The sequence below is a fragment of the Hippopotamus amphibius genome, chromosome 2 (assembly GCF_030028045.1).
Source record: "Hippopotamus amphibius kiboko isolate mHipAmp2 chromosome 2, mHipAmp2.hap2, whole genome shotgun sequence".
NCBI classification, from domain to species: Eukaryota; Metazoa; Chordata; class Mammalia; order Artiodactyla; family Hippopotamidae; genus Hippopotamus; species Hippopotamus amphibius.
Window position 1 is genome coordinate 172,121,155 of NC_080187.1, and position 19,056 is coordinate 172,140,210.

The window sequence follows — 19,056 nt, forward strand, 5'->3', positions numbered from 1 at the left end:
CGCTGGCCTGTTATACTCTCGCCGCCCCTAAGTAGTAAAGAGCTCCTTCCCCTTGACTCCAAACCAGAAAGGCCAGAGGTCAGAATTCAAGACCGCACTGCAGGGCGGCCCAGAAGGGGCGGGGTCCCGTGATGGAGGCGGGGAGAGGGAAGGACCAGACCAAGCCCCAACCCCCGCCGGGGCTAGTACCAGGAAGCGCTGGGGGGAGAGGAGCGGAGTTGAGACTGAGAAGCCAGGTGAGGCTGGCGTCAGGACTCGCGTCCTGGAGTGGGGAAGCTGAGGCCTCCTGAGAAGTGAACGGCGGTTCCCGTGGAAGAAGCAGCGCTGGGCTCTACAGGGAAGGGCATTGCTGAGCTAGGGATGAAAATCCAGGTGGAGACGAGGAAGCGGGGGGGGGGGGGGGGGGGGGGGGTGGTGAGAAATAGGCGGGGTTCCAGCGCATGCTCCGTAGCAACGGGCGTGGAATGGGGCGTGGACGCATGCGTAGTGGAGGTCTCCTCCGGCGGTGAGGAGGCCGAGGGACTTGAGGACCCACGTGGAGAGAGGGTTCAGTTTTAGGGTAGGGGTGGGACCCAGGCCCTTAGGATCTTGGTACAGGGCCGTCCTGTGCAGGAAGGCCAGACGTTTCCAGCAAGAGGCTTCAAGCCTTCTTTCCCGGGCTTTGCCCCTCAGGATGGTGGCGTCCTCGCTGAAGCTTCAGGATCTAATCCAGGAGATTCGTGAGGCCAAGACCCAGGCCCAGGAGCGGGAGGTGATTCAAAAGGAGTGCGCCCACATTCGGGCCTCCTTCCGCGATGGGGACCCTCTGCACAGGCACCGCCAGCTGGCCAAACTGCTCTACGTCCACATGTTAGGCTACCCCGCCCACTTTGGACAGGTACTGAGCAAGGACGCTTCCCTGCTAGACTTGATGAGAGAAGCTGGTGGCGCACCGTCTCAGACCCCCTCACCTGTTTGTGCCCCGATTTCTTTATTCGACAAAGTTCCTGAGCCCTCGCAGCATGCTTCGCAGACCTTCCCCACAACAACCCAACTGGTCATAAGCTGGACTGAACCCTTCATTCTCTGGCCAGCACCATTCAGGGCACCTCCTCCTCTCCTCCCATCCTCCTGTTTCCTTGAAACTACTCACTCACTGAATCTCCTAAACCTGTCTTCTTGTGGAGGGAGGGTCATGGGATATCCTGCCCCCACATGTTAATCTGGTGTAAAGGAGGAAGATGAAAAAGGGACGTTAGTGCTGCCGGTTTCACCCCTGCCCCTTCCTGATCTGCCCCCTTCCCTGTAGATGGAGTGCCTGAAACTGATCGCCTCCCCCAGGTTCACAGACAAGAGGGTGGGCTACCTGGGGGCCATGCTTCTACTGGATGAGAGGCAGGATGCCCACCTCCTCATTACCAACAGCATCAAGAAGTAAGAGGGTTCTGGGAAGCGCTTGGAATCAGGGAGATGGGAGAGTGGGGAACCGGGAAATCCCAGGGGGTCGCCAGCTGTAGGGACTGGGAAGGACTGGATTTTTCGGAGGCTTGACTGACTGTCCTCCCAAAACTATGCAGTGACCTGAGCCAAGGGATTCAGGCTGTACAAGGCCTGGCCCTGTGCACTCTGAGTGCCATGGGCTCTGCTGAGATGTGCCGAGACTTGGCCACTGAGGTGGAGAAACTGCTCCTGCGGCCCAGCCCCTATGTGCGCAAGAAGGTGAGTTGGCAGGCTCTAGGCACTTGCTCCTCCAGAGACTGTCCCATCTGCCATGTGGTAGAGGTGGGGGGAGGGGGTTCATCCTGGCAGACCCCCCGCCCCCTCTGAGACCCCTGACGTCTGCAGGCTGTTCTGACTGCAGTGCACATGATCCGGAAGGTCCCTGAGCTCTCCGACATCTTCCTCCCACCCTGTGCCCAGCTGCTTCACGAACGCCACCACAGTAAGACCATGGGGCTCCTCGTCCCCTGCCTCAGCTCTGGCTGTGGACAGAAGGGAGACACGGGATGGGAACAGCAGCTCCTAGAAGGGTAGCACGTGCGCACAGACCCCCACGCGCAGTAGACTCCCCTGTGCCCCAGCCCACCGCTCACTTCCCCCACCCTGACCCAGGCATCCTGCTGGGCACCATCACGCTGATCACGGAGCTCTGCGAACGAAGCCCTGCAGCCCTCAAGCACTTTCGAAAGGTGGGCTGGCGAAGGGGCGGGCCCCGGGCCAGGAAGAAAAGGGCAGTAGGGTTGGAATGGAGCTGAAGGTTGAGAGGATTGGGAAGAATGCCCAGATCGGGCCATGCCCTCCCTCCAGATGGTGCCCCAGCTGGTGCGCATCCTCCGGACTCTGGTGACGACGGGATACTCCACAGAACACAGCATATCTGGAGTCAGTGACCCCTTCCTGCAGGTGGGCTGACCCTTCCCTGCTATATCTCTGGAACAAAAAGCTTAGTAAGCCCTTGGCCAGTGGCCACCTCCTAGAGAACACTTTGGCTCAGTCAGTATCTTGGGCGGGAAGGTGGCAGGCACCAGGTTCTCCCAGGACCAGTGTGGGGAGGGGGATGCCTGAAGTCCAGAAAATCCAGTTTGGTAACAATTTTTTTAAAAAAAGCCTGTCCCCTTGGGGCTTCCTAGGTGGCTCAGTGGTTAAGAATCCGCCCGCCAATGCAGAGGTCACGGGTTCAATCCCAGCTCCAGGAAGATCCCATATGCCGCGGAGCAACTAAGCCCGTGTGCCAAAAAAAAAAAAAAAGCCTGTCCCCAAATCTCCTGGCTTCACACACCTCTGAACCCCTCCCAGGGCCCAAGGGACCAGTGGAGGTGTGGAGGAGGGCCAGGGAGGTTCTAGGGAACCAGCCAGACCCCTCACAACGCCCTCCTCATTGTTGGATTTTTCTCCTTACACTAAGAACCAGCCCCCAACCTTTAACCCATTTTCAGGTCCAGATACTTCGTCTGCTTCGGATTCTGGGCCGGAACCACGAGGAGAGCAGTGAGACCATGAATGACTTGCTGGCCCAGGTAGGGGCGGGGACACTGGTTGAGTGTGTTGCCCTGTGATCCCACTGGCCCTGGGCATCCCTCACATGACAGCTCACCATGCAGTGACCGTATGATCACATCTCCATTTCCCTCTGGGCCATGATCTCCCTGGGAACAGGGACACAGCCTGTCTCAGTGCGGTAGCCCCTGACACATAGCAGGGGCTCAGGGAACTTTGTTAGCTGTTTGAGGGATGACACGGTGGAGACCTTTCAGAGGCCTGAGGAGGGGACAGAGCCCCTTAGAGATGCATCTTCTCTCCCATCCATGCAGGTAGCCACGAACACAGACACCAGCCGAAACGCGGGCAACGCGGTCCTGTTTGAGACGGTGCTCACCATCATGGACATCCGCTCTGCAGCGGGCCTGCGGGTACTCTCCCATGTGCCCCTCCCCCTGGGACCCCCCCCACCAGCCCCAGCCAGGCAGACAGGTCCTGTTAACTGGTTTCTCCTCCCCACCCTGGTCACCCCGTGCCATGCAGTCCCCACTCCTGAATGAGCAAGTTGCTCCTTCCCTGGCTGTCCCCAACCTCTGCCTCCCATAGGTTCTCGCTGTCAACATTCTCGGCCGCTTTCTGCTCAACAGTGACAGGAACATTAGGTAATAGGCCCAGGTGTCTGGCTGGGCTGTGCCACTGAACCCTTGGTCCTCTGCCCTCCTTCTTCCAGAGTCTCTGGATTCACCAACCTCTTATTCCTACACCCAGGGCAGGACGGGCTGGGGAGAGGGCTGATGGCCATGGCACGATAGGGCCTTTCCTGCTCTGGCCAGGTACGTAGCACTGACGTCCTTGCTGAGGCTGGTGCAGTCCGATCACAGTGCTGTGCAGCGGCACCGGCCCACCGTGGTAGAATGTCTGCGGGAACCTGATGCCTCTCTCAGCCGGTGAGCAGGAGAGAGGAACAAGAGGGCAGAGCAGAGGGCCCAGTGCCTGGTGGCCAAGACCCAGGCCAGCTCAGAGCAGCTGAACAAAGGGGACTGAGGAGACAGATGCCTGGGGAAGGGGGGACCTGAGGCATGTCATGAGGTGACCGTGGCTACCTTGTATAAACACACGTCTCTCCTGCCAGGCGGGCCCTGGAACTGAGCCTGGCTCTGGTAAACAGCTCCAACGTACGAGCCATGACACAGGAGCTGCAGGGCTTTCTGGAGTCCTGTCCCCCTGATCTACGGGCCGACTGTGCCTCGGGTATCCTGCTGGCAGCAGAGAGGTGAGGGGACGGGTGCCCGGGAGGTAGAGAGAGTGGAATCCAGGCACGGTCAGCACCAGGACTGAAGAGCCATATGTCCCCTAGGTTTGCCCCAACCAAGAGGTGGCACGTAGACACCATCCTACATGTGCTGACGACGGTGAGGCAGGGGCTGGGCTGAGACCTGGGCGGGAGCGGGCAAGGTTCACCATGCTGACTCAGCCACGTTCGCCCCTCCAGGCAGGCACCCATGTGCGTGATGACGCGGTGGCCAACCTGACCCAGCTGATTGGGGGCGCCCAGGAGCTCCACGCCTACTCTGTGCGCCGCCTCTACAGCGCCCTGGCTGAGGACATCTCCCAGGTACTGGTTCCACCACCAAGCTCGGGGCCGCCCATTCCTCCCAGCCCTTGCTGGGCCACCTGCTTCGTACAGCTGATTCCCAACTGTTTTTCCCTCAGGGTCACAGCTCTCTACTTAGCAGAGGAGACATTCCAAGACAGAGCCCTGTTTATAGTTAGAACACCTGGGCATCTGTCCTGGCTCTGATACTTACTGTCTGTGCAACCACAGATGACTCGTTTACCTTTCTTCATGCTAGGTCTATACAACATTCTACCCTGCCTGCCTCTCAGAGCTGTCTTGATCTAATGAGATAGACAGAAACTCTTTCTGCCTGTATTGGGTTTTATTATTACCTTGAATGCTGAGTGAATTCACAGATGCCAACCCGTATCTATAGCCCTCTTTCCATATTACTTCAGTAGGTTAGGCAGAAACCACCCACCTCTTCCTCAGGGGAGAACCCCCCCACCTCACTTCTCCAACCTCGCTGCACCCCTTGTGGTTAGGCCACGTAGGATTTTTTTTGTTTTGTTGTGTTTTGTTGGCATTACTGTCTGAATTTTATTCTAGAGTATTTTTTTTAAACTGAAATATAGTTGATTTACAATATTGTGTTAGTTTCAGGTGTACAACAAAGTGATTCAGCTATACATATATATTTTAAGATTATTTTCCATTATAGGTTATTACAAGTTATTGAATATAGTTCCCTGTGCTGTACAGTAAACCCTTGCTTATTTATTTTATATATAATAGTTTATTAATCTCATACTCCTAATGTATCCTACCACTCCCCCTTCCGCTTTGGTAACCATAAGCTTATTTTCTCTGTCTGTGAGTCTGTTTCTGTTTTGTTTTTTGTTTTTGTTTTGTTTTTTTAAACTTTTTATTTATTTATTTTTATTGGCTGTGTTGGGTCTTCATTGCTGCACACGGGCTTTCTCTAGTTGCGGCGAGTGGGGGCTACTCTTCATTGTGGTGCATGGGCTCCTCATTGTGGTGGCCTCTCCTGTTGCGGAGCACGGGCTCTAGGCACATGGGCTTCAGTAGTTGTGGCTCACGGGCTCCAGAGCACAGGCTCAATAGTTGTGGTGCACGGGCTTAGCTTCTCCGTGGCATGTGGTATCTTCCTAGGGCAGGGATCGAACCCGTGTCCCCTGCACTGGCAGGTGGATTCTTAACCACTGCACCACCTGGGAAGTCCCTGTGTTTCTGTTTTGTATATAGGTTCACTTGTATTGCTTTTTAGATTCCACATACAAATGGTACCATATGTTTGTCTTCCTATGTCTGGCTTGCTTAGTATGATAATCTCTAGGTCTGTCCTAGGCCATGTAATTCTGAAACTTGGCCACCAGAGGGCAGAGGTAGCCCAGGAGCCGGGACAGAGCCGGGACCAAATTAACAAATGTGCTCATAACTGCTCCCTGATGGAGGCCCTTCCCTTTCCCCATCCCTCCAAACTCCATCATCTCTGCACTGTCTAAAGGGATGTCACAGGTTCTTGAAGTGAGGAGAGGACCCAGACGCTGGCCCATGGTGTTTCTTATCCCACGCAGCAACCACTGGTGCAGGTAGCAGCCTGGTGCATCGGAGAATACGGGGACCTCCTGCTGGAGGGGAGCTGTGAGGAGACTGAGCCCCTGCAGGTGGGTCCTGCGTTGGGGGTACACTGAGGAGGGACATGTCAGGGGAGGCAGGGCTGGCCCCAGGGTCACTCCGTGTCCCCCCGGAAGGTGGAGGAAGAGGAAGTGTTGGCACTGCTGGAAAGGGTGCTGCAGTCCCATATGTCCCTGCCGGCCACCCGAGGATATGCCCTCACTGCCCTCATGAAGCTGAGCACCCGACTCCGTGGGGACAACAAGTAAGAGTGGGTCCCAGCCTCTCCCACAGAGCCTCTTCTTGGTGCCTCCAGTGAGAGATGTCCCTTCACTGTGCCCTCCCACTTCTGATTTTCTCTCCAGGCCCACACCCCAACCCCACTCCTCCGTCCTTAGGTTCATCCTTTTGAGCCAAGTATTATGGGTACCTCCCTGGTCTTTGGGGTCTCTTCCTTCCCTGCCACATCCTGGAGGTGAAGGGCACGGCAGACCGCCATTCCCATTCACGCACCACCCTGCGGCCCAGCCGCATCCGCCAGGTGGTGTCCATCTATGGGAGCTGCTCGGACGTGGAGCTGCAGCAGCGGGCGGTGGAGTATAATGCCCTCTTCCGGAAGTACGACCACATGAGGTGCGCATGCCACTCTGCCGCAGTGTGGGACCCAACCCCCGGCCTGCTCCGCAGTGTCCCTGTCTGGGTGCAGGGGTCTCATCCTCACCTGCGTCCTTCCTCATCCACAGTCAGAGCCTCCTACCCACAGTCCATTGAAGCTAAGTGGGCTTCCCACTGTCCTTGTTCATCTGAAAGCCAGCGAGACTATGCCATCTTAGGAAATCAGAGGGGCACTTGTGACCCACCACGTGCCCAAGGCTTTCCGTGTTCTTACCCCTCCTCCCACATGCCTCTTGTGAAATGCCCAGGGTCCACCCCGAGGGATACACCTGCATTCCATCCTCTCAGGGCTGCCATCCTGGAAAAGATGCCTCTTATGGAGCGAGGTGGCCCTAAGGTTGATGGGGACGCAAAAGAAAGCAAAGAAGCAATCCAGCTTTCAGAAGCAGCCCCTGTCCCCACAGAGCCCCAGGTGAGGAGGCCGGGAGCCCCAGGGGGAAGAGTATGGTCCAGCTTGCATACCTAGCCCTTACCCTTCTGCCCTTTCCCCCAGGCCTCCAAGCTCTTGGATCTGTTAGATCTCCTGGCTGGCCCGTCTGGGGATGCCCAGCACCCTCCCCCTCTGGAGCCCACCCCAGGAGGCACTTTGATACACCTCCTCGATCTTCCCTGTGCTCCCTCACCCCCTGGTAAGCCTCAGCGGAGGGGAGATGTCATAAAGGGGTGGGGAAATAGGCTGCTTCCCCCTTCTTAGCCAAGGACTGAAGTTCAGATACCCTCTTCTTTGCTGCGTGCCCCATCACATCCCCATCTTAGTGAAAGGGTTCATCAGATCATGCCAGTCCCCTCCTGGATGCCCTCCAACGTCTTCCCTTTGTTCCAGACTTCCTACCCTGGCCTGTGGGCCCTGCTCCCCCCCGCCCCGCCCACCTCACATGCTTTCCCACTACCTGCTCCACTGGCCCCCTCTCAGCTCCTCAGGCCCTCTCACCTCAAGCCCTTGGAATTGACATTCTTTTCATGTGGAATGTTCTTTCCCCAGCACATCAAAATAACTGGCTCATTCTCAATCTTCAGGCCTCAGCTAAGATCTCAGATGCCTTCCCCTACCTCTCTTATTTAAGTGAGTTGCCCCAGTTATCCTGGCATAGTTTATTTCCTTCAGTGCACCAGTTACAGTCCGTGATGATCTTTCTTGTTTATTGTTTCTCTCCCGCAGCTAGGCTGTAAGCGCCACTGGGGACCTCAGATTATCCATCCTGGCCCTGGCATCTCGAGCAGTGCCCTGCACCCAGTGGGTGCTCATTTAATTTCTATCCAGTGAATGCATTCTTGTCTTCAGCCCATACACTGAGCCACTCCTCTCGCCCTCCTGTAGCTCCCATTCCAAATCTCCAAGTGTTTGAGCGCGAAGGACTACAGCTGACTCTTTCTTTCGTTCGACCCCCTGAAACCCCTACTTTGCTGTTAATCACTGTCACCGCCACCAACACCTCAGGGGGTGATGTCACCCACTTCATCTGCCAGGCCGCTGTGCCCAAGGTTTGTAGAAGGCCACGATTCAGAGGTGGCCTGGGAACTCTAGGAGAAAAGGCCACTAAGTAGAGGAGGTGGGTGGGGGAGAGGATAAGAGAAGGGAGTGCAGAGACAGGCACTTGGGGAGGTCTGGGAAAACGGTTTAAAACTATTGGGTGTGGAGGGGTTGCCTGAGCCCAGCCAGCTGCCTTACCGTGTGCTATGTCCAACCTCCTGTGTTCAGAGTTTCCAGCTGCAGCTACAGGCCCCCAGTGGGGACACAGTTCCAGCTCAGGGTGGCCTTCCGATGACCCAGCTCCTCAGAATCCTCAATCCTAACAAGGTGAGCTCCAGGAGCCCCTCGAAGCTAAGACCCAGGGAAGGGAGGTGCTTCCCTTGGTCTTACCCTGGTCTCTGCTCTCCTATTCCCAGGCCCCCTTGCGGCTGAAGCTGCGCCTCACCTACCACCACTTCGGCCAGTCGGTGCAGGAAATCTTTGAGGTGAACCACTTGCCTGTGGAGACGTGGCAGTAACTCAGGCTCCACTCACAGCCTGAAATCCTCCTGTGTCCCCAGACCCAGGGGCCCCAGCTACTTGGAGCCCATATCTGAGGGCGACCAGCAGGTGGCACTCTGGTCCTGTGCCTGCCACTGCAGAAACGGTGGGGGGGGGGGGGCTGCCCCCCACCCCCACAAATAATGAAAGCCCAATAAAGCCTGGGGGGGGAACGCCATATTTGAGATAGAAAACGTATGTGAATAACAGCCAAGGAAGAGCCTTCTTACACAGGAGGTAGGTATCTTACCCTAAGCCTCTGGAACTGGTTTCAACAAAGGAAGGTTTTCTTTCTGCCCCTCTCCAGGTTGGGGAGCAAATGTGCCCCTAAACTTCCACAGGAAGCACGCTACCCTCTGGGCCAGAGCAGGGCACCGGGGCAACATCAAACCAGAATTTCTAGATTTCTAACAGGGATTCCCACCCATTTCCCCAACCTGCTGCTCTTCCCCATACCCCAGGGCAGGGAAATCCCTGCTGCCTCGCCTCATCTCTAACTCAGCTGGAAGGCAGTTTAGGAGCCGCTGGCAGAATCAATGGCATCGACCAAGGGGGGGGGGGGTGGCAAGGGATTTTCCTGTGCTTAACTACTGATCACAGCTAAGTGGAAATCCTATAAACACGAGCGGAAATCAATGGAGGCTGCTTAGCGGCCAGGGGAGAGGGGCGGCCCACAGATTGCATCTGACGGATGAGGGAGAGGAGGCAGCCAGGGAGGGCTCCAGGAAGGATAGCTGAGGGCAGGGTGAAGGAACAGGCGGAGCTGGAGAGAGAGGAGTCACTGTGGGAAAGGAAGCCAGAGAGAAAGAGGCACAGTGAGCCCAGGACCGAACCTCGTTAGACCCAGTGCTCTCTTCCCCATCGGGCAAGTGACAGCCTAGCCCAGTGTCACGTCCGGATCTTCAGTCCCCTGAGGCTTCTTTTGGGAGCCGTACACTTCTAGCAGGCGCTGATAGTCCTGAGGCCGGAAGCGCTGTAGGTACACGATCAGCTTGGCAGGTGCCGTCTCCTGTGCCAGCACACCTGCAGGCAAGAGGAGAATGAGGAGAGAACCAGACAGCCGCAAATGCTTTGACTCTCCCTGCCCACACAGCTGGACCCCAAAGTTGTTTCCAAGGCAGCACTGGGATTCTGAAAGCCGTCCAACCAGCTTCTCTAACCCACCAGCTCACTTCCTGATTGGCCTAGGGAAGCGGGGCCTAAGAGGGCCACTTGAGGCAGGAGTGGGCCTTGGAAGCCAAGCATGAGCCTCTCCTCCAGCAAGGAGAAGTGGTGAAGGGCACTCAGGCACCATGAAGACAGAGGGTGCCTCAAGAGCGACTCATTTCAATTACTGCTTCTGCCCCCCAATCAAGATTAAATCCTATCCAGACAAGCCAAAGCTCATTAGCTTGGTAATGAAGCACATGCAGAGATGCACACAGAGAGAGACCAAGGGACATAGAAAGAAGAGAAGCAACTACAGCCATGGGGTGGGATTCACGGAGAATTGTAGCCTGTGTGTGGTGTGGAGTCACAATAAGCCAGTGTCTGATTGTTAGTGCCTGGCAGCTTGCTGGGCAGATAGCAGGGAACTCGGTGTGGGCTTGCCGAGGAGGCAAGAACAGCATTCCAGGGTTGCGAGGCTCCATGGCACGCACAACCCTATACTCGTGCGGATGAACTGTGTACAAGCCAGCTAAGCCTGGGAACAGAAAAACTAATCTGCTAACATTTGCTCCACTCTCTGTCACATAAACACAACATTCTTGCCTTCTACTCAAGCCAACAGGACAAATTAAATGAGGGTGGTCTAGTAAAAATGTGAGGACAGGAGTTGGGGAAAGGAAGGATAGATGGAAAGACTGAAGACGAGAACTGACAGATGGAACTGAAGGACACTTGGAGTGGCTGGAGGTGTGAAAACAACATAAGGCAATGACTGGGATGGATTAGAGACACATGGGAGGATTCAGTCCAGGTTAGACAGCTACTGCAAAAGAGGAAACCAGATTTGATAGAGCCCTAAGCAAACTGGGTCCTCCAGAAAATTGCTAAAATAATTCCCCTTAACAGAAATAGCCTCAAGACCCTCCCCACTAACTGGCCCCCTGGGCATATCCAGAAGAGGAAGAAGAGAAGCACAGAAAGGGCTTGTTTCCCTCACCAAGCATGCTGCTGAGGCTGTGGATCTTCTCTAGGGCAGCTGGAACTTCAGCCTCCTCGTGCACCAGGGCCTCCACCTCACCCACAGCGTAGCCAAAGTCAGCTGTATCCAGGTCCACCCTGAGCGGCGTCTCCTCTTCATCACCTCCGGACAGCACCAGTTTCCAGGCACTACGCTTAGTTACAAAACTAGCTACTTCCTGCAGCCCCAGCGGGTGCAGCACAGCAGCCACGCCTCCAGGCCCCGGGCCCTCAGCCCCCAGCACCTCACAGAGCTGGGCCACAATTGCAGGCTCAGCTGTGAGCTCCATGTACTCAGTGTGGGGTCCTGAGACACTTGTTGCTCCGGGACACTTGAGCTCCCATCCACTGCCCTCTCGCTGTCGGAGCCAGTAGTCAGCCCGCATGAGGCTCAGCTCAGGAGTGTCATAGTAGCTGTCTCGGAAGGTGACTCGGTGCTCCAGGGTACCCCCCAACTCCTGCAGCCGCTCCTCTGTGACAGGGCCCGGAACGAACTTTCGCTCCACTTCAATCGGGCCCTGGGCCATGCTACCTGCAATCAGTCGATCCACAAACATTGGCTGAGCTCCCAAAAACCCCTCCCCCCGGAAGAGCTTAGCAGGCTCATACACTGCCACAGGGCTCTCTGTTGGGGGCCCTCCCTCCCTGCCTCTGGGATGGATGGCCCCGTCTGTCTCTGATGTTTTAAGGCTCAACAGCAGGGACAGGTCTCCAGTTAGGTCCCTCCCACCGCTGAATATGTCCTCAATCCAAAGGGCTCTCTAGAAAACAGGCTGTGTAGCGGGTGTGCTTTCAACGCGCCCGCTCAATACCCTGCTACCCGGGGGGGACAGCGACTCACTGCCCGGGATGACCCCACCCGATCCCCCCACAGCAACGGCCCGCGGAGCCTCGGGTCTCACCTCAAAGCCCCAGGTCTCCCTCTCCCCGGACGTGGACAAGGGGGAAGGGAGCCCGCGCCACGCCCGCGAGGAATGCCGGGAGCCGGCCCCGGCCCCGGCCCTCGGCCAGGTTCTCTGTGCACCCGGGAGGTCCGGGCACGAGCGGCCATATTAGGCCCGATGTGGCGATGCCGAGGGCAGCTCGGAGTCCGAGAAGCCTGCTAGGTTATGGGCGGGCCGCTACCTCCGCGGTGGGCCGAGAGCAAGGCCGTCGCCCTGCGCTCTGCTCCTCATCCTAGACCCCTCCCGGCTCCCCGGGGGCGACCCGGGTCTCAGGCCGCAGGGTGAGCCGGCACCCTGGCGCCTGGGTGCATGATGGGAGATGTAGTTCCAAAGGGAGACTTTGCTTTCTTGCCCCACCCGTCGCTATGGTGACAGGAAAGCTGCGATTAGGACTCTACCTAAAGTTGAGAGAGGTGGGTGGAAAAGGAGCTGAGGCCCCAGTCCTGTCTCCAACCCCCTCACTCCTTTGGCATATGGACGCGGAATACAAACCACTCACTCAGACGCTGTCCAGCAAATATTTTATTGACTATTATGGTGGCCAACTAAATGCAGGCCAGCGGCAATGAGCTGGGGGAAAGAAAAAGATAACTAAGACCGGTCTAGCTACTCTGGACTCTCGAGTTTTAAAGGGGAGTTAATACATTCCCATGAATGTTCAGGATAAGGGTGGATGGGAGACTTTCTGTAAGAAGAGGAAGTGATATTTTGGATGAAAACTGAAGACATGACGGGATTTCAACAGCTGGAGACCCAGATGGTGACAGGAACAGCATGAGCAAAGGTCCAGAAGCTGGAGAGCATGTGGCCAGTGTGTAAGAGGAAAGAGATGAAGCTAGAAATACAGTTGAGGAGCAGGTTGGAAAAGGTTCTGAGTGCCAGACTGAGGAGTTTGTCACTGTTTCCAGTGGCCCCTGAGCAGGCTTTGTCAGGAATAGGAAAAATACTTATGTTCATTTAAAATATACGAAGACACGAGAATGGCCATTTGACTGCTTCGGGAGACAAAATAGAGAAGGTTTCTTCTCCTTACTCCCTCCCAGGACTGTGATTACCTGGAGGCATCAACTGTATGTCTGATTATTTGGGTAAGGTAGCTTGCTGAGGAACAGTGGCTCTTGTCAACTCCTGGGCTCCCTCCTGTCATGGGTGAGAGGTGGTAGGTTCTCAACACCTGTCCTCTCCCCATATGTTTCTGGAAACATGTGACCGATGGGAGGTACTGTGGAGAGGACACTGGTTTACAGACATGGCATCTTGAACTTGGGATGTCTTGAGTGCACCCTCCCCACCCTATGACAGGCACCAACATGCAGAGAGGGCAGGGACCCCAGCCCCTAACTCCTTTCTCTGGCCTGCTTTTCATCTGTGCTTTGCTTTTCAGTTTTGTTGCCCAGAGAAAGAAGACAATCTCTTCCCCGAGTTATAAGGTCCAATCCAGTAGGGCAGAGGCAGCAGTTTAAGGAGAAGGGAAGAGACTCCAAAGCTAGACAGACCGGGAGTTGAGTCCCATCTTTACTTTATTGGTGTTTGGCATTGGGCAAGCTACTCCACCTCCCTGAACCTCTTTCTCTTTGGTAATATGTGGACTGCCTCACAGTTAAGTGTGAGGATTCAATGACAAACTGTCACATCATAGACATTCAAAATGTTAGTTTCTTTCTCCTTCCTTTTTTCCTGTGAACTCCAGAATTTTTTTTCTTTAAGTAGGCCCTAGCAGCTAGCGTGGGCTCTGGAGTCAGACTATCAGGAATTCAATCCTGGCAGGGTCACTTATTGGCTGTGTGACCTTGGGCCAGCTATTTAACTTGTTTGTGCCCCGGTCTCCTCAACTGTAAAATAAGACTAGTTGTGAGGATTAAATAAGTTAATATATGCGCAAAAGCTTGGAACTGTCCCTATGCACTCAATAAATTTTAGTTAGCAGTTATTGTTACTAGAATATAGGAGAGTTTATGAGAGCTGATAAACTGAGGCAGAACCTACCCTCCCCCCACCCAACTCTGGGGACTGCGTGACCGTGTGGAGGAGACATCAGCTCCCAGGGACTCAGAGTAATTGCTGTGGAAGACAAGGTTCTAGTGCCCAACTGGAAGGGAAGAGAACTAATAAAGAAGGGAGTGAAAAAAAGATAGATAGGCCTCGGGTGGCTTTGGGAAGCTGGTAGAAGCCAGGGCTTGGTCTAAAGCTGACTTAAAACAAAATAACAAAACACATGTAGGATTTCTGTAGGCAGAAGGGAGAGGAGGAGAAGACGGGAAAGTATTTAAAGGAGCCTGCCCTCTTTGCAGGCACCGGCTTGGACTTGGCGCCACAGCCAAACAGGTGGCCGGGACCGCTGTCCACCTTTCCTGGGGCCTCGGGTCCCGCCCACAGTCCAGCGAGGTAGGCGGACACCAGGATCTAGGGCCGGTGGGCGGGGGCGAGGGCGGACGGACTACAACTCCCGGCATACTCGGCGGCGGGCGGGCCGCTGCACCTGCTCAGTGGGGCTGCCCCGGGCGCCTGGGTATTGATTATTCCATTGTGTGGGACGCCTCGGCTCCAGCCAGTGAATGAGGCGGAGGAGTGAGGGCGAGAAGGAGGAGGAGGAGGAGGAGGAGGGCGAGGAGGAGGAGGAGGAGGAGGCAGGGAGCGAGCGAGTGCCCAGGGTGAATCAATGGAAACCCCCTCACGAAGCCGGGAAAACACTTCAGCCGCAGCCAAATAGCATTGATTATTTTCCTTCACTTCCCTCACCGCCGTGAATTTATTTATTTATTTATTTTTTCCATCTCCGTCCCCGACGCCCCGGAGTGAGCGCTGGAGGGAGGGAGGAGGAGGGGAAAAAAGGAATCAACACATCGGAGAAGTCCTTTCCAAGAGCCACCCCCTCCCCTCCCCGCCTCGCGCTGCTCGGCGGCCGCGGTTCGACTCCCGTCCCTGCTTCCAGCTGAGGTGTAAGTGCATCGATTTCCGATGCTGCTGGGTTGGTTTTTTTTCTCCTCTCCCTCTCTCTTCTTCCCTTCCTTGCTCTTTGGAAGCTAGAGACGGAGGGGAGAGGAGGTGCTCGGAGACTGCCGCTGGAGGGCACGGAGAGGGACGGGAAGGGACTGGGGGGGGTGGGGACCCGGACGGACAGACGGACAGACCGAGAGCCTGAGGAGAAGGAGGGACAGGGGTGTGAGAGGGAAGGAGAGGGCCTGCGAGCGGGAATGGGGCGAAGAGAGAGATGCCGGGTTGGAGGTAGAGACGGGGAAGGGAAAGGCATCGAAGCTGGACCAGGAACCAGCCGGACAGACGGAGGGTAAAGAGAACCTAGACGGGCCGCGCCGAGCTGTGCGGGGAGCTGGGGTCCCGGAGGGAAGGGGAGGCCGGCTGAGTGCGGGGGCTCGGAGCTGTCAGTCTGAAGGGGCCTGGGTCTCGGCGGCCTCCCGCCGGCCGCAGGATGGGGGAGGAACGGCGGCTAGCAGGCGAGCTGATTAATGGGCAAGCGTGCTGTGGGGTGGGAGGGTGGCAGGGGACGTGGTTACCCTTAATCTTCGGTCTTAGGTTTTGCCTGAAGTTGAGTTGTTTGTTGGTTTGGGGTGGGGGGTTGTTTTGGTTTTGGGGTTTTTTTGAAAGGTGCGAGTAGTAGGTGAGGGGAGGCCACTGCTCCTATGTAAGGTGAAGTGTGTCTCTCCTGATCCCCCCCCCACCCAACTCTCCATCAGCTCTTGTCTGTCCCTTTCTCTGAATAGCCCTATCATTGAGCACTCGACCACGCGTCTTGCTGTGCCTGTTGCCCTGCTGATCTCTGGCCATGTGTCCCTATCTCTGGATTTTGCCATTCTACACCTCAGTCATTCTCCCCACCCATCCATCTCCGGGTCTGTCTGTGTGTCACTATCTCCGATGTGACTTCCTATCTGGGTGATCCTCTCCCTGTGTGTCCCTGTCACTATGTGTCACACCTTGACTGCCTGACTGTTCTACTCATCTAGGACTCCATGCCCTTTCCTTCAGGGTCTGAATGGATATCTCCGGCCTTTGCAGGCTGCTTTGGAGTTTGCTTATCAATCCTGATTGATGATTGTGGTAGTCACTGGTCAGGGGCCTGGAAGAGTGAAGGGATGGAGCAGATGTCTCCCCCAAGGATTCTAGTGCCCTTTCGGCATAGCCAGGACGGCCGCCTCTTCCATCTTCACCCAGGGAGCTTTGGAACTTCCTAGCATTGTTGACTGTCCCCTTTGCCATGTGCCTGTGTCCCCCATTAGGACCTCTCCTCTGGTCTCCTGTGTGTCATCTGCCTCTCCAGGAGCTTCCCACCACAAACTCTTCCTTGCTGACTTGATTTTCCTCCCTTCCCTCACTTTACCATTATATATTTTTTCATTTCCCCATTTTTTCCCATCCCTGTCTCCCATGGTCTCCTTTGCCTATTCTTCATCTTTGTTCCTGTAATCTTCCCTCTTCCTACCTTTTCTCCTTGGGGACCCTAAGTTTCTTGTATTCCTTACCCTCTCACCCAGCATTTTAACACAGCAGCAAAAGGTATCAGAGAGCAAAGGGGCTGGGAGAGGTGGGGAGTATGGTTTGTGAAAGCTCATAAACAGACCAAGAAATCAACTTAATGGACTTCCAGGGGCATATAACCACTTCATCAGTCAGGGCCATTATGTTCATTCACTGTCAACTTTGATTTTGTAAGGGGACGTTCTCTGGGACTCCATGCTCCACCCTGCTTGGTTACTGCTTATCTTTCAGTTTTCTAGACATCTGTGGCTTTTTCTCTACTTTCTAATTCATCTTCTTCCTAGGTCCTTACTCTTACCACATTTGGATTCAGCATGATTCTTTACGAGGCAGTTTTTATTAGTGTGCAGAAGCTATTGATACCTTATGCAAGGGGCCAGGTCCATTCAGCCTAAAGAATGGGAAAGGTGGATAAAGAGTCTGGAGGGTTTACCTTGTTTTAAGCCCATCATTGTTTTTCCAGACTTCAGGAGCTTAAAGGGTAAAAGGAGGAGGTAGATATGGTCAGAAGATGGAAGATTTCAGAGGTGAACAGAGTGACAGAAAGGAAGGGGAGGCCGGGTGCAATAAATGCATGGGGTAGAGAAATGCATGAGGTGAAGTTCGCGCAAAAGAAGGGAAGAAAATCCATGCAGAATTGGGGGCAGGGGAGGAACCAAGGGGTGATTAATGAAAAATTGGGAGAATGAAATAAAACATGAATTAATAGTGATACAGAAAGAGAGAGGGAGAGAAAGGATAGATTATTTCTCAACAGGAAGGTCACCAGAAAAAGCAATATGAAGTGAATAAATACAGTGTTAAAATGGGGGAAGGGAGCGACTGAAGAATAAGATGAGGTGGGAAAAGGTATGGTACAGAGACGGGAAATGGAAGGCAAAGGGAGGAGTGCTGAAGCAGATCAGAGCAGCATAGAGCTTGGTAGGGGGAAAGAGGAGAGGATGAGGTATCAAAGGAAACATGCCTCTGGTGTGAGAAAGACACAGCGTGACAGATGCAAAGAGAGCGCTGCAGGAGGGGCGATTTGGAAAAAAGGGAGAGCGGAAATACCACTGGGTGAAGCCCCAAAAGAGAGAGAAGCCAAAGGAGAGGAGAGAGAACCCGTAGAGATATCTGGTGAAGAGAAGGAGAGATTTAGCTTATTCCATGGGCAACATCCCTCACTGCCCCGCCGGAGGCCTTTGCATTTCATCCCCAAGCCAGGGCAACATGAGCAAAGAGATGAGAAAGTAGAATTCCCATTTACTTTAGCTGATAGGAACTGGAATGTTTCTAGCCCTCTGAGCACCAAAGACCTCCAGCCTCTGATGTCATAAATTGCTGGTGTTGCCTTGGCAACCTGACAGGGTTCCTCCCTCCATGATGTCAGAACAGCCAGTGTTACCTCAAGACCCATAGAGGAACAACTTGCTGCTTTGCTGGGGAGCTGTACACATATGGGGCTGAGGCCAGAGTCAAATCTGTAGGATTTCTGGGTCTGGTAGCTTGACCTTGCCTCGCTGGAGCTGTTTTTAGCTCCAAATGAAGTCTTGTTTGTGAGCACGTGAGGTTCACTAGAGCCTGCAGGAGCAAGAGGAAAGGACCTCAGGAGACAGGGACATTGAGGATGGGATGGCAGGACTGAAAAGCAGGCAAAGAAGGAAGAGAGCTGGAAAGGGCAGTTAAAGAATGCGAAAGGAGAAGGGTGTTGTGATCAGGGAGGAAAGTGAAAATGTAAAATGAACCTTGCATTGGGTTTAGGAATGGAGACCGAGCTGGAAATGCAGATTAGAGGGGATAGGAGCTGTGTGAAGCAGGAATACAGAAAAGGGAAGCATTCTGAAATGCCGGAGGGCATGGTGGAACTTGGCTGTAGAGGAAGGAAAAGAAAAGGGGGACTCAGAGAGAAGCTGCCAGGTGAGAGACCAAGGGTTAGTCCTGCCGGCCGTATGAGCAGGGGCTGCATCTGTCTAATTTCCAGTTGTGTTCAGCACCTAGCACAATGTCTGTCACACAGAGAATGCTTAGTATCTATTGATCAAGAGATAGAATTAATAGGGAGAGGCTAAGGAAAAGAGTTGCCCATCTTCCTTTTCACCCTGCCCCTCGGGCCTAAGTCTGCATAAATGGGCAAGTTGGGAAAATAAACACGGGAGGCAAGGGCTGAGGGGAGTTATCTGAGCAACTGTGAGATCTGAGGCGGAGAGAGGAGAGACTGGGTTAGGGGCACACTTGGAGGCATCCAGGGCTGACTCTAGGGGCTGATCTGGGGAGTCTTTGCAGAGATAACAGGAGGAAAACATGAATGAACAGTCTTAGGAGCCCAGAAGGAAGATATGGAGGAGGCTAGAGAAAGGAGGTGGTTTCCAGAAAAGGTTGAGAGTTGTTTCTAAAGACAGAGTTGGAGATTTGAATTGAAAGTAGCATCCTTACCTCACCCCATTCCCAATCATGAAACCACAACTGAATCTGCCATATATAAATACATAAACACACACACACACACGTGTGCACACGCGCTAGTCACAAAGAGTTCATAAATCAATACCAGGCCCATCCTAAACACCCAGGCATAGACTTGGATGTAAGAAACCCTGTGAGGGATGGCCTTGACATCTGACTATGCAGTTGCG

At 54.6% G+C, this 19,056-nt stretch overlaps 2 protein-coding genes across 5 annotated transcripts; one reads left to right on the forward strand and one right to left on the reverse strand.

Moving 5' to 3' along the window:
• Nucleotides 1-175: 175 nt before the first annotated feature.
• On the forward strand, nt 176-9,020 carry AP1G2 (adaptor related protein complex 1 subunit gamma 2). Of its 3 annotated transcripts, XM_057722981.1 has the most exons (22): nt 176-236; nt 673-877; nt 1,289-1,413; nt 1,557-1,698; nt 1,825-1,921; nt 2,092-2,168; nt 2,287-2,382; nt 2,916-2,996; nt 3,291-3,389; nt 3,565-3,620; nt 3,792-3,905; nt 4,091-4,231; nt 4,316-4,370; nt 4,451-4,573; nt 6,115-6,204; nt 6,292-6,419; nt 6,683-6,787; nt 7,118-7,241; nt 7,323-7,458; nt 8,148-8,311; nt 8,529-8,627; nt 8,717-9,020. In XM_057722981.1, the coding sequence occupies exons 2-22, from the start codon at nt 674-676 to the stop codon at nt 8,816-8,818; spliced, it is 2,358 nt and encodes a 785-aa protein (XP_057578964.1). In that variant the 5' UTR covers nt 176-236; nt 673; the 3' UTR covers nt 8,819-9,020. The 3 variants fall into 3 exon arrangements, 2 of the variants coding, with proteins under 2 accessions (XP_057578964.1, XP_057578965.1); XR_009051422.1 differs by lacking the exons at nt 8,148-8,311; nt 8,529-8,627; nt 8,717-9,020 and having other exon boundaries at nt 7,078-7,241; nt 7,323-7,455; XM_057722982.1 differs by lacking the exons at nt 176-236; nt 673-877; nt 1,289-1,413; nt 1,557-1,698; nt 2,092-2,168 and having other exon boundaries at nt 1,859-1,921.
• Nucleotides 7,952-12,211, reverse strand: THTPA (thiamine triphosphatase). 2 transcript variants are annotated; one of them, XM_057722984.1, is made up of 3 exons: nt 11,909-12,211; nt 10,987-11,538; nt 7,952-9,863 (listed from the first exon to the last, which is right to left on the reverse strand). In XM_057722984.1, the coding sequence occupies exons 2-3, from the start codon at nt 11,531-11,533 to the stop codon at nt 9,718-9,720; spliced, it is 693 nt and encodes a 230-aa protein (XP_057578967.1). In that variant the 5' UTR covers nt 11,534-11,538; nt 11,909-12,211; the 3' UTR covers nt 7,952-9,717. The 2 variants fall into 2 exon arrangements, with proteins under 2 accessions (XP_057578967.1, XP_057578966.1); XM_057722983.1 differs by lacking the exon at nt 11,909-12,211 and having other exon boundaries at nt 10,987-11,862.
• Nucleotides 12,212-19,056: the final 6,845 nt, after the last annotated feature.